At 48.0% G+C, this 25,848-nt stretch overlaps 1 protein-coding gene across 1 annotated transcript in view; it reads right to left on the bottom strand.

The window, feature by feature from the left end:
* Window positions 1–24,960, bottom strand: part of usp3 (ubiquitin specific peptidase 3) — a 33,578-nt gene extending 8,618 nt beyond the window's left edge. Inside the window, exons 1-11 of the mRNA XM_064990236.1 lie at window positions 24,587–24,960; window positions 21,151–21,211; window positions 20,810–20,953; window positions 19,296–19,379; window positions 18,235–18,316; window positions 14,481–14,563; window positions 10,288–10,401; window positions 7,064–7,177; window positions 6,060–6,275; window positions 3,101–3,207; window positions 2,924–3,004 (exon numbers count right to left, since the gene is read on the bottom strand). Of these exons, the coding sequence (XP_064846308.1) occupies window positions 2,924–3,004; window positions 3,101–3,207; window positions 6,060–6,275; window positions 7,064–7,177; window positions 10,288–10,401; window positions 14,481–14,563; window positions 18,235–18,316; window positions 19,296–19,379; window positions 20,810–20,953; window positions 21,151–21,211; window positions 24,587–24,677 (1,177 nt within the window). The 5' untranslated portion in view covers window positions 24,678–24,960. The remainder of the gene's footprint in view (window positions 1–2,923; window positions 3,005–3,100; window positions 3,208–6,059; window positions 6,276–7,063; window positions 7,178–10,287; window positions 10,402–14,480; window positions 14,564–18,234; window positions 18,317–19,295; window positions 19,380–20,809; window positions 20,954–21,150; window positions 21,212–24,586) is intronic.
* Between the last annotated feature and the right edge of the window lie 888 nt (window positions 24,961–25,848).

Below are 25,848 nucleotides of genomic sequence, written 5' to 3'. Positions count from 1 at the left end.
AGACACCTATTGGTAGTTAAAAAAAAAAACACTTTGAAAATATCTCCCGGAGAGGAAGGAACCCAGTCAGAGATTTCACCATGAGGCCAATGGTGACTTTAAAACAGTTACAGAATTTAATGGCTGTGACAGGAGAAAACAGTATGGATCAACTACATTGTAGTTACTCCACAATATTAACCTAAATTACAGAGTGAAAAGAAGGAAGCCTGTACAGAATAAAAATAGTACAAAACATGCATCCTGTTTGTAACAAGGCACTAAAGTAAAACTAACTTTATGGATTGAATACAAAGTGTTATGTTTGGGGCAAAGCCAACAACATCACTGAGTACCACTTCATATGTTTAAGCATGGTGGTGGCTGCATCATGTTATGGGTATGCTTGTCATCATTAAGGACTGGGGAGTTTAAGGATAAAAATTAAACAATACAGCTATAAGCACAGGCAAAATCCTAGAGTAAAACCTGGATCAGCCTGCTCTCCACCAAACACTTGGAGATTAATTCACCTTTCAGCAGGACAATAACCTAAAACACAAGGCCAAATCTACACTGGAGTTGCTTCCCAAGAAAACATTGAATGTTCCAAAGTGGCCTCGTTGCAGTTCTGACATCAAATCAGCAAGACTTGAAAATGGCTGTCTAGCAATGATCAACAACCAACTGGACAGAACTTGAATTCTTTAAAGAATAATGTGCAAATATTGTACAATCCAGGTGTGCAAGAAAGAAATGTAGCCGCTACATACAAACACCATACTAGGAGCTATATGTAGTGAATATATCTATAGTTGAAGTCTGAAGTTTACATTCCACTTAGGTTGGAGTCATTAAAACTCATTTTTCAACCACTCCACAACTTTCTTGTTAACAAACTATAGTTTTGGCAAGTCAGTTAGGACATCTACTACTTTGTGCATGACACAAGTAATTTTTCCAACAATTGTTTACAGACAGATTATTTCACATAATTCACTGTATCACAATTCCAGTGGGTCAGAAGTTTACATACACTAAGTTGACTGTGCCTTTAAACAGCTTGGAAAATTCCAGAAAATGTCATGGCTTTAGAAGCTTCTGATAGGCTAATTGACATCATTTGAGTCAATTGGAGGTGTACCTGTGGATGTATTTCAAGGCGTACCTTCAAACTCAGTGCCTCTTTGCTTGAAATCATGGGAAAATCAAAAGAAATCAGCCAAGACCTCAGAAAAAAAAATTGTAGACCTCCACAAGCCTGGTTCATCCTTGGGAGCAATTTCCAAACACCTGAAGGTTCCACGTTCATCTGTACAAACAATAGTAAGCAAGTATAAACATCATGGGACCACGCAGCCGTCATACCGCTCATGAAGGAGACATGTTCTGTCTCCTAGAGATGAATGTACTTTGGTGCGAAAAGTGCAAATCAATCCCAGAACAACAGCAAAGGATCTTGTGAAGATGCTGGACGAAACAGGTACAAAATAATCTATATCCACAGTAAAACGAGTCCTATATCGACATAACCTGAAAGGCCGCTCAGCAAGGAAGAAGCCACTGCTCCAAAACCACCATTAAAAAAAACAGACTACGGTTTGCAACTGCACATGGGGACAAAGGTCGTACTTTTGAGGAATGTCCTCTGGTCTGATGAAACAAAAATAGAACTGTTTGGCCATAATGACCATTGTTATGTTTGGAGGAAAAAGGGGGATGCTTGCAAGCCGAAGAACACCATCTCAACTGTGAAGCACGGGTGTGGCAGCATCATGTTGTGGGGGTGCTTTACTGCAGGAGGGACTGGTGCACTTCACAAGATAGATGACATTATGAGGGAGGAAAATGATGTGGATATATTGAAGCAACATCTCAAGACATCAGCCAGGAAGTTAAAGCTTGGTTGCAAATGGGTCTTCCAAATGGACAATGACCACAAGCATACTTCCAAAGTTGTTGCAAAATGGCTTAAGGACAACAAAGTCAAGGTATTGGTGTGGCCATCACAAAGCACTGACCTCAATCCTATAGAACATTTGTGGGCAGAACTGAAAAAGCGTGTGCAAGCAAGGAGGCCTACAAACCTGACTCAGTTCCACCAGCTCTGTCAGGAGGAATGGGCCAAAATTCAAGCTTGTGGAAGGCTCCCTGAAATGTTTGACCCAAGTTAAACAATTGAAAGGCAATGCTACCAAATACTAATTCAGTGTATGAAACTTCTGACCCACTGGGAATGTGATGAAAGAAATCAAAGCTGAAATAAATCACTCTACTATTATTCTGACATTTCACATTCTTAAAATAAAGTGGTGACCTAAAACAGGGAATTTTTATTAGGATTAAATGTCAGGAATTGTGACAAACTGAGTTAGATATATAACAATCTCTCTGTCTGGTCTAGTTCCTCAAAGTCCGAAGCTACATATATAGGCAGTCTGATGACCAACAAAACACGCACTATGACCTAAGAGACAGAGAACACGCACTATGACCCAAGAGACAGAGAACACGCACTATGACCCAAGAGACAGAGAACACGCACTATGACCCAAGAGACAGAGAACACGCACTATGACCCAAGAGACAGAGAACACGCACTATGACCCAAGAGACAGAGAACACGCACTATGACCCAAGAGACAGAGAACACGCACTATGACCCAAGAGACAGAGAACACGCACTATGACCCAAGAGACAGAGAACACGCACTATGACAGAGACCGAGCATATTAAACAACACCTATACATTTGTTTACGTCCACCACTGTTCAATAGAACATAACTCATCTTGTATGGGTAGTGCATAGAGAGTGGGATACGCCCAGTCACTCCTCAGTCATATGTATCTACAACAGAACAGGTGCAGGCAGTCTGACAACCAACAGCAGAATACAGCTACAGTTGAGCACATTAGAGCATCAATGGTACAACAGAACTCACCTCGTAACGTGCAGGTAGGACCAGGCTCTTGGTCCTTGGTTCTCTTGTGTCGGAACTGACTGGGAATATCCAGGGACAGATCTGGAGGCCAGGGGACGTTTGGAATTTCTGTTAAGTTCCTGATTTGACGGAATTGAAATGGAATTGACCCCCGGGCTGAAGGTGGGCGGGACTTACCAAGGAAAGGGTCAAACTTTCTCGACTCAGTCCCACAGATCAGGCAGTTGACTTCATTCTGCAGAACGCCGCCAAATATAGACGTGACCACAGTAGAACTGCCGTCTCTGAAAAGAAGAGCCACTTCAGCAAGCGTCTGCAACGTGGTCGTGGAAATGCATGTTCCTTTCAACGGTATTGATGTAGAAAACAGAGGCTCTATCCCCTCTCTCACATGATCGCAGCGTTCAGCTGGACAGCATTCAGCTGGACAGCGTTCAGCTGGACAGCATTCAGCTGGACAGCGTTCAGCTGGACAGCGTTCAGCTGGACAGCATTCAGCTGGACAGCATTCAGCTGGACAGCGTTCAGCTGGACAGCATTCAGCTCACTCAACAGAAACCTTTTATTTGAGGGCATTTTCCTCTCTGTTTTAGCATTTAGAAATCAAAGTAATTTATGCATCTATTCCCCCTTCAAGTATTTGGACAAATTCAAATTCAGTGAAGTTTTTTTAAATTTTGGTCCCATATTACGTCACGCAACGACTACATCAGGGTTCCCCAACAGGTGGCCCGTGGGCCAACTTTAGCCCACAGGTGATTTTATTTGGTCCCCCAAAATTGTGAGCAAGAAATTATAATGGACATAAGACTAAAAAACACCCGGACATCAGCGACAGGTGAATTTCAATTTTGGAAATGTGTTCAAAGTAATCCCACACATAAGAGACATATCATATAGGTTTTATTTTCATTTATTTAACCAGGCAAGTCGGTTAAGAACAAATTCTTATTTACAAAGACAGCCTACCAAAAGACCTCCTGCAGGGACAAGATTAAATAAAAATATAGGACAAGTGACCATATACAAATGTAAGCAAGGTTTGAAATAATGTTTTAGTCAAATATTTTATCTGTCTGGGATTCTTGTGGTCAATTTGCAGTCCAAAAATGTATTGTAATTATGTTCAGGCCCCCTGACCATCCCCTCAGTAAAATATATATGTACATATCTCTAGGCCCGTGGCTGAATCAGGCTGATGATCCCCTGGACGACGTCACCCCTTAGACATGCTAACCTCTCACCATTACAATAACAGGGGAGGTTAGCATTTTATATCATACATCCAAGACATGCTATCCTCTCACCATTACAATAACAGGGGAGGTTAGCATTTTATATCATACCTCCAAGACATGCTAACCTCTCACCATTACAATAACAGGGGAGGTTAGCATTTTATATCATACATCCAAGACATGCTAACCTCTCACCATTACAATAACAGGGGAGGTTAGCATTTTATATCATACATCCAAGACATGCTAACCTCTCACCATTACAATAACAGGGGAAGTTAGCATTTTATATCATACATCCAAGACATGCTAACCTCTCACCATTATCAATAACAGGGGAGGTTAGCATTTTATATCATACATCCAAGACATGCTATCCTCTCACCATTACAATAACAGGGGAGGTTAGCATTTTATATCATACCCCCAAGACATGCTAACCTCTCACCATTACAATAACAGGGGAGGTTAGCATTATATATCATACCACTAAGACATGCTAACCTCTCACCATTACAATAACAGTGGAGGTTAGCATTTTATATCATACCCCCAAGACATGCTAACCTCTCACCATTACAATAACAGTGGAGGTTAGCATTATATATCATACCCCCAAGACATGCTAACCTCTCACCATTACAATAGAAGTGGAGGTTAGCATTTTATATCATACCCCCAAGACATGCTAACCTCTCACCATTACAATAGAAGTGGAGGTTAGCATTTTTGGTGGTTATTATATTTATGCCTCAGTAACTTTCTCACTCATCGTTATTCACGGTTCATTCAGGATTATCCATAACCATGGTAGCACCCACATTAATGTGTTTAGAAACATTCTATTATTATCTATAATAAAAGTGACTCCAAAATGAAAATACATTTACCATTAATTTCTATTGGACACAAAGTAATCTGAAACAACCCAAACTAATCACATCCAACCAGTTTGTAGTCCCCAGCTTGATGTAGTCATTGCGTGATATGAATATGGGACCAAATACTAAACTTTTGACTACTTTAATACACCAAGTGAAATTGTCGAAATACTTGTGACGCCTTTAAAAATTGGAGGGGGGAGGGACTAGACACAAAGTACCTTCATTTCTAAACAGTAAAACAGATATGAAAATATCCTCAAATTAAAGGAGACATTCTATCCTGTCGCTTCAAAATGTTTCAGTTCCAGACCTGCTGTTTTGGACTCTCTAGAGAGCAGGAGCGGTAGAGATACTCCTAATGATTGGCTATGGAACCCTGACCTGCTGTTTTCAACTCTCTAGACAGCAGGAGCGGTAGAGATACTCCTAATGATCGGCTATGAAAAGCCAACTGACATTTACTCCTGAGGTGCTGTTGCACCCTCTACAACCACTGTGATTATAATTATTTGACCATGCTGGTCATTTATGAACATTTGAAATCTTGGACATGTTATGTTATAATCTCCACCCGGCACAGCCAGAAGAGGACTGGCCACCCCTCATAGCCTGGTTCCTCTCTAGGTTTCTTCCTAGGTTCCTGCCTTTCATGATAGTTTTTCCTAGCCACTGTGCTTCTACACCTGCATTGCTTGCTGTTTGGGGTTTTAGGCTGGGTTTCTGTACAGCACTTTGAGATATCAGCTGATGTAAGAAGGGCTTTATAAATATATTTGATTGATTTGATTGAGTATAAAGTCCAATGAATTTGTTTTACTGTTTAAATAAATAGGTAGGGGAGTGTACATGACTCAGTATGGTCTTGTCTGTCCTAGGCCATCTGCTGTGGTAAACATGCATCAGGGTTCAGCTGTTCTATCTGAAATCCAGATACCATGGCCGGCCAATGGCTCCTGTACATGGAAACACCAGACAGACACTACTATCCAATCAGACTAGAAAGGAAGTTCTTACATGCAGCATTTCCCCCCGGCGGCGGGCAGTTTCCCCTCGTCCTGGGGCACCGGGAGCCCGTCTCGTGACAGAGTAGGGTCTACTGACACGTTAACAGAATCCGGTGGACCGGGGAGAGCAGGGTGCTTGGCTCCGTTCAGACCGCCCTGTAGTTCTCTATGGAGATGGTCCAGTAGGTAACGCATGAACTCATGAGCATCCTGCTGCTGGTACCCTCTGGGAAGAACACAGGGTCAAAGGTCAAGGACATCAACGTTACCCCCTGGACACAACACAGGGTCAAGGACATCAACGTTACCCCCTGGACACAACACAGGGTCAAGGACATCAACGTTACCCCCTGGACACAACACAGGGTCAAGGACATCAACGTTACCCCCTGGACACAACACAGGGTCAAGGACAGCAACATTACTGGTCAACAGTGATATGTTCTGAACATGTCTGCAACCCAAACGTTAAGGCTGCTTTAGACATGCTGAGGGCAGATCGAGATCCAATATAAAATGACACTAACAGATCTATAATAGATGGACTGAAGGTGTCCTCTTCCCTACCAGCCAATTAAAGTTCTGACGAGCGAGACAAAGTCTGAGGATATAAGGACAGTAATGTCACAAATAGGAAGCTCAGGTTTCAATAGGTGATAAGACGTCATGAAAGGATATTTGGCCTGGCAAAGCAGGCGCTGACTGGAGCTGATAGGAGGTTTTTACTCCACTGGTTTCGGGAAGAAATTATCCGTCCTCAATGTCTGAAAATAAAATTCTGACTCGAGACACTCAATTGGTCTCAAATATTACAACACTGCCACAAAGAGAGAGAAGGCGTGTTGATTTAGGATCAGGACTCCACCTGTCTATTTAATCTTAACAGATGTTCTGAAAGGCCAGAACTGATCCTAGATCAGTTGTCTTATGTTATGATCCCAACATTAAATCGGAGGGGAAAAGCCCACTGTCATTACATTTACATTTAAGTCATTTAGCAGACGCTCTTAGTACCTGAAGCTGGGCATGATTTTCCAGACAACGTAGAACAAAGAGTCGGGGCTGAAGGCTGTTGGGCCACCCTGCCACAGATAACACAGGGTCTTCCTCAACTCCTCCACCAAGGACCTGGGAAACAGAGACAAACATAGGACTACTGTCAATACCAGGAACCTTCAAGATCACACCTCCTTCAGTTAAACATCCTCTGTGCTGCTCACAAACTCCAAACCAATCAGCATATGTTTTTGTGCAACAGGTATGTTCTAAATCATGATGAATGCACAATGCAAGAATATGTTAGCTACATTAAAAAGCTAAGATAAAACATGTAGCCAAAGATTATAGGGTCCCCTATGAAACACTTATCAACACTTTGGTTCCAACCCTGTCACAACAAATCCTCCCTGGCATTTAAATTCTTTGTCATGTCAAACACTGTATTCAAAGTGCCCACATTTATATTCTAACTATAGAATGAATCATTATATTTCCAAGACTCTTAACAGTACACCCAAGAGTTTTGATCTAAATCACAAGTCAAATCGCAATTCCAACACTTGGTTAAAAACAGGCCTATAAATTGTTTGCCCATAACGTGCAGCTCTACATGCAGTGTAGAAATTCTCAAATGAGTGCAGGAAATGCAGAAACTGATGACTATAATTTTGGGTTGAAGTTGAACAGTATAAAACAGTGAGAAAGGAGAAAGACCCATTGAAATCACTTACAATGTACAGTACCAGTCAAACATCTGGACACCTACTCATAAGTCCCCCCCTCCACTATTTTCTACATTGTAGAATAGTGAAGCCACCAAAACTAGCTTTGCACACTTGACATTCTCTCAACCAGCTTCATGAGGTAGTCACCTGGAATGCATTTCAAATAACAGGTGTGCCTTTTTAAAAGTTAATTTGTAGAATTAATTTCCTTCTTAATGCGTTTGAGCCAATCAGTCGTGTTGTGACACGTGGTATACAGAAGATAAGCAAATAAGCAAATAAGGCTAAAGACCAAGCCCAATAAACACGAGAAATGGACATTCGATATGTTGGAACTCCTTCAAGATTCTTGGAAAAGCATTGAAGGAAAGGTGGTTGAGAGAATGCCAAGTAGGCAAAGCTGTCATCAAGGGAATGCCAAGTAGGCAGAGCTGTCATCAAGGGAATGCCAAGTAGGCAAAGCTGTCATCAAGGGAATGCCAAGTAGGCAAAGCTGTCATCAAGGGAATGCCAAGTAGGCAAAGCTGTCATCAAGGGAATGCCAAGTAGGCAAAGCTGTCATCAAGGGAATGCCAAGTAGGCAGAGCTGTCATCAAGGCAAAGGGTGGCTACTTTGAAGAATCTAAAATACATTTAGATTTGTTTAACACTGATTCTCTTACTACATGATTCCATGTGTGTTGTTTCATAGTTTTGATGTCTTAAATAAAAGCCCTGGAATGAGTAGGTTTGTCCAAACGTTTGACTGGTGCTGTATGTGTTGCCACCCTAGTGCCATGCGCTACTCAATAAAGCACATTAACTTATATTATTCAAAAACATAAAATAAGGTGAAGTGTATTTTTATACTGTGATATGATATTTGGTATCGCCCAGCCCTATGGTGTATTTTTGACTCTTACATGAGGGTAGATTAAGGCTTTGGCGGGTAGGAAGTCCATTTAACCAGCCACGTTGGCAGACGGTCAGGGGACAACAGTGGGAGCATTTAACCAGCCACGTTGGCAGACGGTCAGGGGACAACAGTGGGAGCATTTAACCAGCCACGTTGGCAGACGGTCAGGGGACAACAGTGGGAGCATTTAACCAGCCACGTTGGCAGACGGTCAGGGGACAACAGTGGGAGCATTTAACCAGCCACGTTTGGCAGACGGTCAGGGGACAACAGTGGGAGCATTTAACCAGCCACGTTGGCAGTCGGTCAGGGGACAACAGTGGGAGCATTTAACCAGCCACGTTGGCAGTCGGTCAGGGGACAACAGTGGGAGCATTTAACCAGCCACGTTGGCAGACGGTCAGGGGACAACAGCGGGAGCATTTAACCAGCCACGTTGGCAGACGGTCAGGGGACAACAGCGGGAGCATTTAACCAGCCACGTTGGCAGACGGTCAGGGGACAACAGCGGGAGCATTTAACCAGCCACGTTGGCAGACGGTCAGGGGACAACAGCGGGAGCATTTAACCAGCCACGTTTGGCAGACGGTCAGGGGACAACAGCGGGAGCATTTAACCAGCCACGTTTGGCAGACGGTCAGGGGACAACAGCGGGAGCATTTAACCAGCCACGTTTGGCAGACGGTCAGGGGACAACAGCGGGAGCATTTAACCAGCCACGTTGGCAGACGGTCAGGGGACAACAGCGGGAGCATTTAACCAGCCACGTTGGCAGACGGTCAGGGGACAACAGCGGGAGCATTTAACCAGCCACGTTGGCAGACGGTCAGGGGACAACAGCGGGAGCATTTAACCAGCCACGTTGGCAGACGGTCAGGGGACAACAGCGGGAGCATTTAACCAGCCACGTTGGCAGACGGTCAGGGGACAACAGTGGGAGCATTTAACCAGCCACGTTGGCAGACGGTCAGGGGACAACAGTGGGAGCATTTAACCAGCCACGTTGGCAGACGGTCAGGGGACAACAGTGGGGGCATTTCACTCGTATTTGTGAATAAAATAGTCAAGTATAATCACATGTATAGCAAAATAAATGCTGCAGTAGCAGTTTTCAAAGTATTTCTGCCATTTTGTTAAATAGCTGGTAAATGAATGGCACAAAAAACTATATCCCACCTCGCGCTGCAACACAGCCTGGCTGGGTGCCGAGTGAGACATTCATTTATAGAAGGCATAAAAGTTGGGCCTAATTTACTCAAAACTGAAGTGAGACTGTCCTCATGTTTCTTGGCTACTTAGATTTTGTTCACAAGCTAGGTTTCTTTTCAATGTCTGAATATCAGCGTCGAGGGAAGAGAGCAGCTACTGGTCAGCTACACCCTGACTCCAGTGGTTAAAAGAAATGGAGCAATAGACCACATTACTTCTTACTAGAATCACACGCATTGTTTTACAAACAAAGCATGCTCAAGTGTTACGGTTTTTGGTGTAAATGTTTTATATTAGCTGGTAAAAATCTGCGTGGCTGGTAGATCTGCCACAGTGGCTGGTGGACCAAAAATGTAGCTTCAGGCCCTGCAAACACACACACACACACACACACACACGTAAGACCTTACACACTGGTGTCCCCCTGGCTGCGGGTGTGGTACATCCGTCGCCCTGCAGTCTTCCCGCTCCGCAGCGCCACCGCTGGCAGCTCCATGAAATAACAGCTGAACTGCTGGATGTTGCTGGAATAGAAACAGCTTCTTAACACCCAGCCTCTTTTCCCCTCGGCACAGCCCCCCCCCCAAGCCCAGCCTCCGTCCCACCCCCCGGCCCAGCCCATCCTCCGTCCCACCCCCAAGCCCAGCCTCCGTCCCACCCCCCGGCCCAGCCCATCCTCCGTCCCACCCCCAAGCCCAGACTCTTCCCCCGCCCCAAGCCCAGCCTCTTTTCCCCCAAGCCCAGACTCTTTCCCAACCCCCTTCCTTCCCCCAGGCCCAGCCTCTTTCCCCCGGCCCAGCCCAACCTCCTTCCCCCCGGCCAAGCCTCTTCCCCCAGCCCAGCCTCTTTCCCCCCGTCCCCCAGCCTCTTTTCCCCCAGCCCAGCCTCCGTCCCCCAGCCTCTTCCCCCCCACCAAACCCAGCCCCCCCCCCCAGCCTCCTTTCCACCCCCCAGCCTCCTTTCCACCCCAGACTCGTTCCCCCCAGCCTCCTTCCGCCCCCGGCCCAGCCCAGCCTCTACCCCCAACAAACCCAGCCTCTTTCCCCCCCCCAGCCTCCTACCCCCAACAAACCCAGCCTCTTTCCCCCCAGCCTACTACCCGCCCGGCCCAGCCCAGCCTCCTCCCCCCGGCCCGGCCCAGCCCCCCCCCAAGCCCAGCCTCCGTCCCACCCCCGGCCCAGCCCAGCCTCTTTCCCCCCCAAGCCCAGCCTCTCTCCCCCCCCAAGCCCAGCCTCTTTCCCCCCCAAGCCCAGCCTCTTTCCCCCCCCAAGCCCAGCCTCTTTCCCCCAAGACCAGCCTCCTCCTTCCCCCGGCCCAGCCCAGCCCAGCCTCTTTCCCCCAAGCCCAACCTCCACCCCCGGCCCAGCCTCCTTCCCGCCCGGCCCAGCCCAGCCTCCCCCCCCAAGCCTCCTTCCCCCCCAAGCCCAGCCTCTTTCCCCCAAGCCCAGCCCCCCCCCCCGGCCCAGCCCAGCCTTTTTCCCACCCCCAAGCCCACCTTCTTCACCCCCCCCCCAAGCCCAGCCTCTTTCCCACCCCCAAGCCCACCTTCTTCACCCCCCCCCAAGCCCAGCCTCTTTCCCCCCCCAATCCCACCTTCTTCACCCCCCCCCAAGCCCAGCCTCTTCCCCCCCCCCAATCCCAGCCTCTTTCCCCCCCAATCCCAGCCTCTTTCCCTCCCCCAAGCCCAGCCTCTTTCCCCCCCCCAAGCCCAGCCTCTTTCCCCCAAGACCAGCCTCCTCCTTCCCCCCGGCCCAGCCCAGCCCAGCCCAGCCTCTTTCCCCCAAGCCCAACCTCCACCCCGGCCCAGCCTCCTTCCCGCCCGGCCCAGCCCAGCCTCCTCCCCCCAAGCCCAGCATCTTTCCCCCCAAGCCCAGCCTCTTTCCCCCAAGCCCAGCCTCTTTCCCCCAAGCCCAGCCTCTTTCCCCCAAGCCCAACCTCCACCCCCGGCCCAGCCTCCTTCCCGCCCGGCCTAGCCAAGCCTCCCCCCCAGCCCAGCCCCTTTCCCCCCAAGCCCAGCCCCTTTCACCCAAGCCCAGCCTCTTTCCCCCCCCAAGCCCAGCCTCCCCCCCCCCCAAGCCCAGCCTCCTCCCCCCAGCCCAGCCTCTTTACCCCCGGAACCAGCCCAGCCTCCTTCCCCCCCCCCCAAGCCCAGCCCATCCTCCTTCCCCCCCCAGCCCAGCCCATCCTCCTTCCCCCCCCAAGCCCAGCCTCTTTCCCCCCCAAGCCCAGCCTCTTTCGCCCCCCCCCGGCCCAGCTTCCTTCCTCCCCCGGCCCAGCCCATCCTCCTTCCCCCAGCCTCTTTTCCCCCCCAAACCCAGCCTCCTCCCCCGGCCCAGTCCAGCCTCCGCCCGCCCCCGGCCCAGCCCAGCCCAGCCCATCCTCCTTCCCCCAGCCTCTTTCCCCCTCCCCCAAGCCCAGCCTCCTCCCCCGGCCCAGCCCAGCCTCCGCCCGCCCCCCCGGCCCAGCCCAGCCCATCCTCCTTCCCCCAGCCTCCGCCCGCCCCCCCGGCCCAGCCCAGCCCATCCTCCTTCCCCCAGCCTCTTTCCCCCCCCAAGCCCAGCCTCCTCCCCCGGCCCAGCCCAGCCTCCGCCCCCCCCCCCCCCAAGCCCAGCCTCCTCCCCCCAGCCCAGCCTCTTTACCCCGGAACCAGCCCAGCCTCCTTCCCCTCCCAAGCCCAGCCTCTTTCCCCCCAGCCCAGCCTCTTTACCCCCGGAACCAGCCCAGCCTCCTTCCCCCCCCAAGCCCAGCCTCTTTCCCCCAGCCCAGCCTCCTTCCCCCCCCCAAGCCCAGCCTCCCCCCCCCCCCAAGCCCAGCCTCCTTCCCCCAGCCCCAAGCCCAGCCTCCTTCCCCCAGCCCAGCCTCTTTACCCCCGGAACCAGCCCAGCCTCCTTCCCCCCAAGCCCAGCCTCTTTCCCCCCCAGCCCATCCTCCTTCCCCCAGCCCATCCTCTTTACCCCCCCGCCCATCCTCCTTCCCCCAGCCTCTTTACCCCCCCCCAAGCCCATCCTCCTTCCCCCAGCCTCTTTACCCCCCCAAGCCCATCCTCCTTCCCCCAGCCTCTTTACCCCCCCCAAGCCCAGCCTCTTTACTCCCCCCAAGCCCAGCCTCTTTACCCCCCCAAGCCGGGCCCAGCCTCCTTCCCCCCAAGCCCAGCCTCCCCCCCCCCCCCCAAGCCCAGCCTCCCCCCCCCGGGCCCAGCCTCCTTCCGCCCCCAAGCCCAGCCTCTTCCGTTTCCCCCCCAAGCCCAGCCTCTTCCGTTTCCCCCCCCAAGCCCAGCCTCCTCCCCAGCCCCTTTCCCCCCAAGCCCAGCCCCTTTCCCCCACAAGCCCAGCCCCTTTCCCCCACAAGCCCAGCCCCTTTCCCCCACAAGCCCAGCCTCTTTCCCCCCAAGCCCAGCCCCTTTCCCCCCAAGCCCAGCCCCTTTCCCCCACAAGCCCAGCCCCTTTCCCCCACAAGCCCAGCCTCTTTCCCCCCAAGCCCAGCCTCTTTCCCCCCCAAGCCCAGCCCCTTTCCCCCCCAAGCCCAGCCCCTTTCCCCCAAGACCAGCCTCCTCCTTCCCCCAAGCCCAGCCTCCCGCACCCCCCACCGGGCCAAGCCTCCTTCCCAGCCCAGCCCAGCCTCATTCCCCCAAGCCCAACCTCCGGCCCAGCCTCCTTCCCGCCCGGCCCAGCCAAGCCTCCTCCCCCCCCCAGCCCAGCCCCTTTCCCCCAGCCCATCCTCCTTCCCCCAGCCCCCCCCCCCAGGCCCAGCCTCCCCCCAGGCCCAGCCTCCCCCAAGGCCCAGCCTCTTTCGCCCCCCCCCAGGCCCAGCCTCCCCCCCCCCAGGCCCAGCCTCCCCCAAGGCCCAGCCTCTTTCGCCCCCGGCCCAGCTTCCTTCCGCCCCTCTTCCACCCCGGCACAGCCTCTTCCCCCCGCCCCAAGCCCAGCCTCCAGAGAGGTTATGCTTGGGCAGAGAGACTTGCCTAAGCCTAACCCACAACTCACCAGAGAGACTTGCCTAAGCCTAACCCACAACTCACCAGAGAGACTTGCCTAAGCCTAACCCACAACTCACCAGAGATACTTGCCTAAGCCTAACCCACAACTCACCTGAGAGACTTGCCTAAGCCTAACCCACAACTCACCTGAGAGACTTGCCTAAACCTAACCCACAACTCACCTGAGAGACTTGCCTAAGCCTAACCCACAACTCACCTGAGAGACTTGCCTAAACCTAACCCACAACTCACCTGAGAGACTTGCCTAAGCCTAACCCACAACTCACCAGAGAGACTTGCCTAAGCCTAACCCACAACTCACCTGAGAGACTTGCCTAAGCCTAACCCACAACTCACCTGAGAGACTTACCTAACCCACAACTCACCTGAGAGACTTGCCTAAACCTAACCCACAACTCACCTGAGAGACTTACCTAAGCCTAACCCACAACTCACAAGAGAGACAAAGTGGCTGGGCTGGGCCGGGGGAGGCTGGGCTGGGCCGGGAAAGTGGCTGGGCTGGGCCGGGGGAGGCTGGGCTGGGCTGGGCTTGGGGGAAAGAGCCTAACCCACAACTCACCAGAGAGACTTGCCTAAACCTAACCACAACTCACCTGAGGGACTTACCTGAGAGACTGCAGGATGGCGTTCATAAAGCATGTGTTGCCTAGGTTACGTAATCCCATGGCAGAGAGAGCGGAGGCCCCACCCTGAGAGGAAGGAGAGAGACCATAGCTGAGCCTTTATGAAGCAACAGTGCACACAGACAGGGAAACTGCCAATAGATTCCTCTATTAGAGGACGAAGTTGGGGCAGCCATCATAAGTAGTCTGAGGGTGTCAAAGCAGACATGACTGTTTAGAGAACAGTCAGTCTGGGTCTACAGCAGCTGGACTGTGTTTAGAGAACAGTCAGTCTGGGTCTACAGCAGCTGGACTGTGTTTAGAGAACAGTCAGTCTGGGTCTACAGCAGCTGGACTGTGTTTAGAGAACAGTCAGTCTGGGTCTACAGCAGCTGGACTGTGTTTAGAGAACAGTCAGTCTGGGTCTACAGCAGCTGGACTGTGTTTAGAGAACAGTCAGTCTGGGTCTACAGCAGCTGGACTGTGTTTAGAGAACAGTCAGTCTGGGTCTACAGCAGCTGGACTGTGTTTAGAGAACAGTCAGTCTGGGTCTACAGCAGCTGGACTGTGTTTAGAGAACAGTCAGTCTGGGTCTACAGCAGCTGGACTGTGTTTAGAGCCATTTGGGTTGTCACAGTCTGTAAACTAGTAGCCATTTGGGTTGTCGCGATATTACAGTATTATCATTGATGACCGACAGCCATGGTGACGACATCGTGATGTGACGGACAATAGTCTAACCTATTCGAACCCGACTGGCGCTGGGCAGTAAAGAGCACCAGTGACAGTCAGCCAATAGAAATAGGATGAGTTACTCTATTTGCTGTTCAATCAGAAAAGATTGTTTCTATTTCTCCGTCTCTGATGCATAGACAAACTATTCGTGTATTTTAATTTAACACTTAAAAACGTACGCTATATTCCCTTCTCTTCCCATTTGATTGGCTATGAAAATGACTCAGTCTTTCATTGGTTTATGACTGCATGGCTTTCTCCAGATCAAACTGTGGGACCCATCTCATCCAAAAGTGTTGACTCAAGATAGCCAAAAAGCACATGGATGATCATTAAAACTCTTGGAAGAATATTCTACGGACAGATGAGTCAAAAGTATAACATTTTGGACGACATGAGTCCCATTATGCCTGGTGAGAAACCAAACACTGCATTCCACAGGAAGAATCTCATAGCAACGGTTACACATGGTGGTGGTAGTGTGATGGTTTGGGGTCCAGCGTGGTGATGGTAGTGTGATGGTTTGGGGTCCAGCGTGGTGATGGTAGTGTGATGGTTTGGGGTCCAGCGTGGTGATGGTAGTGTGATGGTTTGGGGTCCAGCGTGGTGGTGGTAGTGTGATGGTTTGGGGTCCAGCGTGGTGGTGGCAGTGTGATGGTTTGGGGTCCAGCGTGGTGGTGGCAGTGTGATGGTTTGGGGTCCAGCGTGGTGGTGGCAGTGTGATGGTTTGGGGTCCAGCGTGGTGGTGGCAGTGTGATGGTTTGGGGTCCAGCGTGGTGGTGGCAGTGTGATGGTTTGGGGTCCATCGTGGTGGTGGCAGTGTGATGGTTTGGGGTCCATCGTGGTGGTGGCAGTGTGATGGTTTGGGGTCCATCGTGGTGGTGGCAGTGTGATGGTTTGGGGTCCATCGTGGTGGTGGCAGTGTGATGGTTTGGGGTCCAGCGTGGTGGTGCTAGTGTGATGGTTTGGGGTCCAGCGTGGTGGTGCTAGTGTGATGGTTTGGGGTCCAGCGTGGTGGTGCTAGTGTGATGGTTTGGGGTCCAGCGTGGTGGTGCTAGTGTGATGGTTTGGGGTCCAGCGTGGTGGTGCTAGTGTGATGGTTTGGGGTCCAGCGTGGTGGTGCTAGTGTGATGGTTTGGGGTCCATCGTGGTGGTGCTAGTGTGATGGTTTGGGGTCCAGCGTGGTGGTGCTAGTGTGATGGTTTGGGGTCCAGCGTGGTGGTGCTAGTGTGATGGTTTGGGGTCCAGCGTGGTGGTGCTAGTGTGATGGTTTGGGGTCCAGCGTGGTGGTGCTAGTGTGATGGTTTGGGGTCCAGCGTGGTGGTGCTAGTGTGATGGTTTGGGGTCCAGCGTGGTGGTGCTAGTGTGATGGTTTGGGGTCCAGCGTGGTGGTGCTAGTGTGATGGTTTGGGGTCCAGCGTGGTGGTGCTAGTGTGATGGTTTGGGGTCCAGCGTGGTGGTGGTAGTGTGATGGTTTGGGGTCTAGCGTGGTGGTGGTAGTGTGATGGTTTGGGGTCCAGCGTGGTGGTGGTAGTGTGATGGTTTGGGGTCCAGCGTGGTGGTGGTAGTGTGATGGTTTGGGGTCCAGCATGGTGGTGGTAGAGTGATGGTTTGGGATCAGCATGGTGGTGGTAGTGTGATGGTTTGGGGTCCAGCATGGTGGTGGTAGAGTGATGGTTTGGGATCAGCATGGTGGTGGTAGTGTGATGGTTTGGGGTCCAGCGTGGTGGTGGCAGTGGGATGGTTTGGGGTCCAGCGTGGTGGTGGCAGTGTGATGGTTTGGGGTCCAGCGTGGTGGTGGTAGTGTGATGGTTTGGGATCAGCATGGTGGTGGTAGTGTGATGGTTTGGGGTCAGCATGGTGGTGGTAGTGTGATGGTTTGGGGTCAGCATGTTGGTGGTAGTGTGATGGTTTGGGGTCAGCATGTTGGTGGTAGTGTGAGGGTTTGGGATCAGCATGGTGGTGGTAGTGTGATGGTTTGGGGTCAGCATGTTGGTGGTAGTGTGATGGTTTGGGGTCAGCATGTTGGTGGTAGTGTGAGGGTTTGGGATCAGCATGGTGGTGGTAGTGTGATGGTTTGGGGTCAGCATGGTGGTGGTAGTGTGATGGTTTGGGGTCAGCATGTTGGTGGTAGTGTGAGGGTTTGAGGAGGCTTTGTTGCCTCGGGACCTGGACGACTTAATAGACGGAACCATGAATTCTGCTCTGTATCAGAGAATGTCAATCCATCAATCTGGGAGGTGATGCTGAAGCCAGCTGGGTCATGCAGCAAGACAATGATCCAAAACACAATTAAGTCCAAATGAAAATGGTTAAGAAGCAACAAATTTGAAGTTTAGGAAAGGCTTAGCCAAAGTCCAGACCTAACCCCAATAGAGATGTTGTGGCAGGACATGAAACGACCAGTTCATGATTGAAAACCAAACAAATGTTGCTGAGTTAAAGCAGTTCTGCATGGAAGAGTTGGCCACAATTCCTTCAGAGACATGAGACTGGTCAACAACTACAGGAAGTGTTTGGTTGGAGTCATTGCAGCTAAAGGTGGAACAACCAGTTATTGAGTGTAAGTGGGCAATTACTTTCTCCACACAGGGGCATTGGGTGCTGCAATTACTTTTTCATAGCTTTGTTATTTAAATATGTAATTGTTGTGTTATTTGTTCACTCAGGTTCCCTTTATCTAATATTAGGTGTTGGTTGAAGATCGGATAACATTCAGTATCAACAATAAGGGGGGGCAATAATGCACTAACATACGGAATTATTTTAAGGACAAACCAAGGATCATTTAGCTATTTGATTTAGACTTTTAAAGACCACTTGAAGGATCAAAAAATATTTAAAAAAATATGTATTATTATCTATTAGCCCATAGAAACACATTGCATAACAGATTCACTACATCTTACAAAACAATCTAAAAGGAAGTTTGTTCTGAAGTGTCTGTATCTGAGAGATATAAGATCAGGAAACATCTAATTGTTACATCTGGCAAATGAAACCCATCAAACCGTGGAACTCACATTGTCCTTCACCAGTTTACTGGTAGGAGAGTTGCTTTCCAGAAGTTTCCTCTTTGTCCGCCTGTCAACAGCCAGTGGAGAGCTGTAGGAGATAAATAACATCCAGTCTCAACTGACAAATGCACAGCATTATAATTAAGCAATAATACCCGAGGGGGTGTGGTATATGGTCAATATACCACGGCCAAGGGCTGATGTTAAGCACGACTCAACGCGGAGTGCCTAGATACAGCCCTTAGCTGTGGTTTATTGGCCACATACACCACAAGCCTTATTGCCATTATAAACTGTTTACCAATGTAATCAGAACAGGAAAAACAGGAAAAATACATGTTATGCCATACGCGTAGTATACAGTCGGAAATATCACGGCTGTCAGCCAATCAGCATTCAGGGTCGAACCACCCAGTTCATCATGTAAATTATAGCAGTTAGACGAGAGCTTCTCTGTCTGTCAACAGCCAATGGAGAACTGGAAGACATTGCATTGTAGATATATCATTAATGATAAGTAGGCAGTGTAGAATAGGGTCCCGAATGACACCCTCTATCAGGGATCATCAACTAGATTCAGCTGTGAGATTATTTTCTTCAGCGGATTTATTTTTTTGAGCGGTGTATAACCATATACAATTTCAGAAGCACATGTGTAAGAATGATGGACTGTACCATCCCCACAGCCTCCACAATGGATCAGTCCACTCAGAGGAGCCAATCAGACAGTTGTCTTGAACACCATGATATTTTTACGCTTATTTTTGGGGCGGCTGCTCAACTAAAACAAATCTCGGTCGACCAGCAAACAGCCTATCGACCCAACAAACGACCAGTCGACTAAATGTGATTAGCCCTAATATTCATTAGTTGCACACTAGAGCAAAATGTTTGGCAACAGAAACCATTTTGCAATACAAATTAGGGTTTTGCTTAGACAAATTCAGTTAGGTCCCTCCACGTTCTGTTCAATTTGCTCCCATTTGATTCTTAGTGAAAACACCCCAGTTGGCAAACAGTAGCAAATGACAAGACATTGTAGGGTCATCCTGCTAATGAATACTCACTTGTCCAGACTCCGTAGATGCTCTCTGACCTTCTGCACATGTCCTAGCTTGGTGTCGTTCACTACAAAGTCATCACACCTGTAACTACAGAGAGAGGGAGGTCAACGCCACACCTGTGACAACACACACACAGAGAGCGAGAGAGAGCGAGAGAGAGAGAGAGCGAGAGCGAGCGAGAGCGAGCGAGAGCGAGAGAGCGAGAGAGAGGTCAACGCCACACCTGTAACTACAGAGAGAGAGAGAGAGAGGTCAACGCCACACCTGTAACTACAGAGAGAGGTCAACGACACACCTGTAACTACAGAGAGAGAGAGGGGGTCAACGCCACACCTGTAACTACAGAGAGAGAGAGGTCAACGCCACACCTGTAACTACAGAGAGAGAGAGAGGTCAACGCCACACATGTAACTACAGAGAGAGAGAGAGGGGTCAATGCCACACCTGTCACTATGCCGTAATAAGTACGCAAGGGCCAAGATGTTTCTGAATCCTGTACCACAGTTCTTCTCAGGTAAAGTCAATGCACAATGGCCTCTACTAGTCTAGCAAACACAGCTATCAAGCTAAGTGGCCCACTCACCAGAAGAGACTGTAGCTGCTACAGACCAGGCGGCCCACTCACCAGAAGAGACTGTAGCTGCTGCAGACCAGGCGGCCCCCTCACCGGAAGAGACTGTAGCTGCTACAGACCAGGTGGCCCACTCACCAGAAGAGACTGTAGCTGCTGCAGACAAGGCGGCCCACTCACCAGAAGAGTGTAGCTGCTACAGACCAGGCGGCCCCCACTCACCAGAAGAGACTGTAGCTGCTACAGACCAGGTGGCCCACTCACCAGAAGAGACTGTAGCTGCTACAGACCAGGCGGCCCACTCACCAGAAGAGACTGTAGCTGCTACAGACCAGGCGGCCCACTCACCAGAAGAGACTGTAGCTGCTACAGACCAGGTGGCCCCCACTCACCAGAAGAGACTGTAGCTGCTGCAGACCAGGCGGCCCCCACTCACCAGAAGAGACTGTAGCTGCTACAGACCAGGTGGCCCACTCACCAGAAGAGTGTAGCTGCTACAGACCAGGCGGCCCCCACTCACCAGAAGAGACTGTAGCTGCTACAGACCAGGTGGCGCACTCACCAGAAGAGACTGTAGCTGCTACAGACCAGGCGGCCCACTCACCAGAAGAGACTGTAGCTGCTACAGACCAGGTGGCCCCCACTCACCAGAAGAGACTGTAGCTGCTACAGACCAGGCGGCCCACTCACCAGAAGAGACTGTAGCTGCTACAGACCAGGTGGCCCCCACTCACCAGAAGAGACTGTAGCTGCTACAGACCAGGTGGCCCACTCACCAGAAGAGACTGTAGCTGCTACAGACCAGGCGGCCCCCACTCACCAGAAGAGACTGTAGCTGCTACAGACCAGGTGGCCCACTCACCAGAAGAGACTGTAGCTGCTACAGACCAGGTGGCCCACTCACCAGAAGAGACTGTAGCTGCTACAGACCAGGTGGTCCACTCACCAGAAGAGACTGTAGCTGCTGCAGTCCATGCAGACCAGGTGCTGAGCGTTCTTCTCCTGCTCCTCACATCTCTTCTGACCAGCACCTCCCGTCACCTGACTCTGGCTGTCCTCATAGTGCTGCTTAGCATGAGCATTCACATACCTGGAGAGGGAAAAAGGTTGACTGCATTAAACACAACACAAGCACTGAACTACAGTTTTACATCGGTTAAGGTAATATCACTTTCGCAATAGTCACATGGACCTTCATACACATCTAAAAGCTGGAATGGGTCCTGTTGAAATAGATGACCGACTATCTACTGCAAGTAGCTACAATGATTGCATGTCAATACTAACCTCCCACAATGCACATTGAGACAGGTGAGACATACCCAAGGACTTTTGTTTGACCTGCAAACTAGAGAGAAGAAGAGACGTTAGACGCTATGTAACGTTAGGACATTCATAGCTCTCCAACCCTTCTTCGCCGTATGTAGGGTTCAGAGGTTACATTGGCCCACATGTGGCTCCGTATGAACCAGTGTTTTCCCCACGATGCGTATTAAAGTAGTGGCGAGAGGCACACACAGCTTGTAAAATAATCAGGATATCATTCTGCCAGGTAGGCATAGGCTACTTTATATAAAATATATATATATTATATATTTCAATTGATTAACTTCCTTGTATGAACTATCTATGAAATTGCTGCTTGTTGCGTTTATATTTTCTTCAGTGTAAATGTTAACTAGCTACAAAGTAGCCTATGCCTACCTGGCAGAATGATATCCTGCTGCAGGGTAGCCAGGTTGGGGCGGCAGGGTAGCCTAGTGGTTAGAGCGTTGGACTAGTAACCGGAAGGTTGCGAGTTCAAACCCCCAAGCTGACAAGGTACAAATCTGTCGTTCTGCCCCTGAACAGGCAGTTAACCCACTGTTCCCAGGCCGTCATTGAAAATAAGAATTTGTTCTTAACTGACTTGCCTGGTAAAATAAATGAAATCCTGATTATTTTACAAGCTGTGTGTGCCTCCAGTTCATGAAATACGCTTCCTCCCCACCAGTTAGGCTCACACAGGTTTTCGGAGCGTGATAGATCGCTAATTAGAGCAGGTGGCCACTTTTCCCGACTGTCTCAGTAAATAAGCGATGTAACGTGGAGATATGTGGTTGGGGACAAGATGGCGGAGTGAGTGGTCTCATTAAACTGAGCTCCTGAACTTTACAGTGAATTCAAGCCATCTTAAAATTAAAATTACGTTGGTTTTTTTGCTGTCTTTTTTATTTATTTTTATTAGTTTGATGGTTTGGGTTGCAATTCTTTTGTCCAAGACAGATGGTTTATCTAAAATCATTTACCCAAGTCAGTTACTTTCTCTTCTAATAACCTAAAACAAAAAAAAGTAAATTCTGTTAAATTTAGATTTGTTTGGAGGAATTAAACATATTATATTTGGAAATCACAATTAGTGAAAGACTATGATCGTGGAGGTTAACAGGCTATTGATTTTGAGTTGTTAGTGGGAGCTTTTAGAATGAAATGGTTGAAATGTCTGTCTAATCCTACCTCTGTGGTATCATATCCCTAACTGTTTAATAAACTTGGACTTAAATTCCTAATGAAATGTGATTTTGACCCTAGCAAATTAAATGTCAAGTTGTTTAAGTTACACCAGCACATGTTATTTTTCTGGAAAATTATAATCAAGGACAATAAACCCCCCCCCCCACAAAACATGGATTTGGAATAATAGTTTTAAAATTAATAGGAAATCCGTTTTCAAAGGCCTTTGGTTTGACAAGAGTACTCATTTTGTATGTGATTTGGTAGACAACACTGGGGAGATCTTACCATTTGATGAGTTCATTGGTACATTTCAGGTTAATATTACTCAGAGAGAATATATGAAAGGTTTGCAAAGCATTTCCACTTCCTTTACTTGGACTTATTAAGAACACTTTTATGAAGTTGTTCTCTCTTTTCCAAGTTTACAAATTAATGACTAATCTTTTGGATAAAATAAAAATGCAACAATAAGTGGATATGATTGGCAGTTAAGTGATTGTTTGTGATTATAATTCTATAATGCTATGGAAGGGACCAACCCATGTTATGGTCAAATGCAACTACCTTTTGCCTTACTTGCCCAGTCATCCCAAAAGTTAAACTAATTTTACAATATTTTTTTACATCTATCCTGGAAATGATTTCTTGCACAAAAGATTCCATTTTGACCAAATGCCTGGTTTCTTCTGTTCCGCTGATTCAGAATCTAAAGAGCATGTATTTTTTTCATGCCACCATTCTAGTAAACTATGGATTGAAATTCATGAATGGTTGTGTATAAAATCTCCAGAATTACCTATGTTTCATTTTACCAGAATTACCTATGTTTACCTTTCATGATGTTAAATGGCATTATGCTTATCCTTGTAATTCTAATCATAACTATTTTTTAAACATTGTTATTCACAAATTTAAATGGGGTGGAAAATGTCCTTATTTTGTAGGTTTTTATTCTTCTTCATTGAACTGATCATTTTTTATAAATCCCTCCAACTTGTGAAACTTAAAAAGTTGGGGAAATGATTAGATGTCTCAATGTCTGTTAATGTCTCATTGCCTTGTCACATATTAATGATGTCCTGGTGTTCTATTACTTCATTTTTGTCATTGTATTCACAGGAATGTCCGTGTATTGATGTGTAATATTGTTATTGTTGCAATAAATAAATAAAAACATGGCGATATGTCTGTGTGGGAACACCAACCCTAACAATGCGAGTAGTTATTTTTTTAAATATGTTTTTGGAAATATAAGGAACTATAAGGAAATATAAGCAAGCTATGCGTGTTAATGTTTAAACAAGCGTCCGGGCTCTTAATAAAGACAACTTGACCGGTCAGAAGATACTATCAAAGATGTGTGTAACTAAACCAAGACAGAGCACAGCCTGTCGTTTCCAATGGGAGCAAATGAGTCAGAGGGAAAAACAAGAAAGGAAGTGGGCAGAGTTAAGCACGAGATAGCGAGATCCTATTGGCGAGTTCTATAAGATATCTGCATATTTCCGTTAGGGAACGCCTTCTCTGAAGTGCCGAGTGTGCAATAACTGAATTCGCCTTTCCACTCCTAAACAACGCAATTTTAAACTTTTGCAAAGGGTAAAGTCTACAAGACTTAGTCCACTCTGTTCATAATATATTTTAGTTTTGGTAACTTAACTTTATTGAGATCAAACGTTTCAGTGATGATAAAATGTGCAAAATGTCAGCCAAACTCCATCTAGTTCCATCTTCTCACACTGCCGGCCAGTGGGCTTCCTCTCACTACCAGATTTGTGTGAAGCGGATGCTTCACATTTATACATCCGATGAAATATCTGCCTCATTATTCTCTATGTGATACTACCGTTAAGCGATGAGTGTTAATGTTTAGACTCGTGTCGGGGGTCTTAACGCAACTCCCCCGGTCAGGAGATACTATCGTGAATAGGCGTCAATGAATGGGGTTACATTCACACGCCATGAAAATAGATGAGTCACCATCAAGTTAGTTTCATTATAGAAATATCTGAATATTATTAAATCAATGAAGGTGCATCGCATTGCGTTGGTGCAAAATGTGTAAAAATGTGTGCGAGGCAAATAACTTCACAAATCAAGAGACAGCCAGGGGAAACTGTAGAAAAACAAGTCCTAGTCAAGACAAGTAGCTATCAGGTGGGCTAGTTAGCTCAACTAAAGGTGGTTGTTAACGTTAGCTACCAGAATTAAATGTATACTAACTCACCGCTGCAACACCAGGAGGATGGGGAACCATGGGGGAAGCTTGAGGAATCTATGGTAATGCAAACATTGGAGTTCAAATGAGGGCACTCCATCAAACTAGATTAGGGTAGCTAGCTAACGTCTCCCGAGTTTCAGCAGTGTTGTTGCGCTAGCTACGTAGCAGCTTTGGCAAAAGATAGCTAATTAGCTATTGTGTCGTGATTAAATGGTTGCTTAATTAGCGAGCTAACGTAGCAACAGACCATATTATAAATAGATGTAGTAATTTATCTTCATTTGAGACCATTTCGATGGGAGCCACGATCAAAACAAAACCTATCACGTCCACAAAAAAAGAAAGTGTAAACGAGTCAAACGCTCCAAAAAAAATTAAGAGAATTTAGAGGAAGTGACGTATTAGCGAAAACAACTCGAGTTGTTAGTGATTGGTTAACGGTGTTATCCGTCAGCATCCCGCTTTCTCTCAGAGGTTAAAAACTAAATCCGTGTTTTAATTGGCTCCAGCGTGACCTCCCTATTATTGGAAGGGTTTTATTGTCCAAAGCAGAGGGTCTGTCACGTTTTGTTTTACCCTGCTCAAACCTTATTTGTAGCTGATCAAACCAGCAAGGATACCAACAAAACTTTTCTAGACTTTATATGGGAAAATAAACAACACAAACTTGAGAAGTCTGTGATATCATACCTAAGAGCTGATGGTAGGCTTGAAGTACTAGATTTCATTGATATCAACGATACCTTTAAAGTAAACTGGATAAAAGATGTTTAACTCTGAATCTTTATGGTACTTCATTCTAAAACTGGGTGGTCTTACATGTGTGTGGAAGTGCAACTATTCTCTAGCAAAATTACCCATCAAACGGTCCAAATTTCATGAACAAGCCCTTTTAGCCTGGAAACTATGTTATGGCCACAACTTCTCCCCACACAAGGCACTTCTGTGGAACAACAAAAATATTGAGGTTAAAAACAGTTCTTTGTTCTTCCCTAAGTGGTTTGAAAGAAATATTATATTTGTGCTTGATCAATTTGATAAAGAAGGAAATATACTTTAGCAATAAGGCCTGAGGAGGTGTGGTATATGGCCAATATACTATAGCCTAATAGATGACTTAATTGTTTTCTACCAACAGGAAAGAACGGTTAGTATAGCATGCCAAACTGACCCCTTGGTGTCAGAGTGTTCCTGTGCTGTGGTAGAGCTCAAGGCCCAGCTAGATAAGGTAGAGCTCAAGGCCCAGCTAGATAAGGTAGAGCTCAAGG

This window comes from Oncorhynchus masou, chromosome 15 (assembly GCF_036934945.1).
Source record: "Oncorhynchus masou masou isolate Uvic2021 chromosome 15, UVic_Omas_1.1, whole genome shotgun sequence".
Classification (NCBI taxonomy): Eukaryota; Metazoa; Chordata; class Actinopteri; order Salmoniformes; family Salmonidae; genus Oncorhynchus; species Oncorhynchus masou.
Note: the sequence above shows the minus strand (reverse complement) of the source record. Positions and strands in the feature narration are given on the sequence as shown.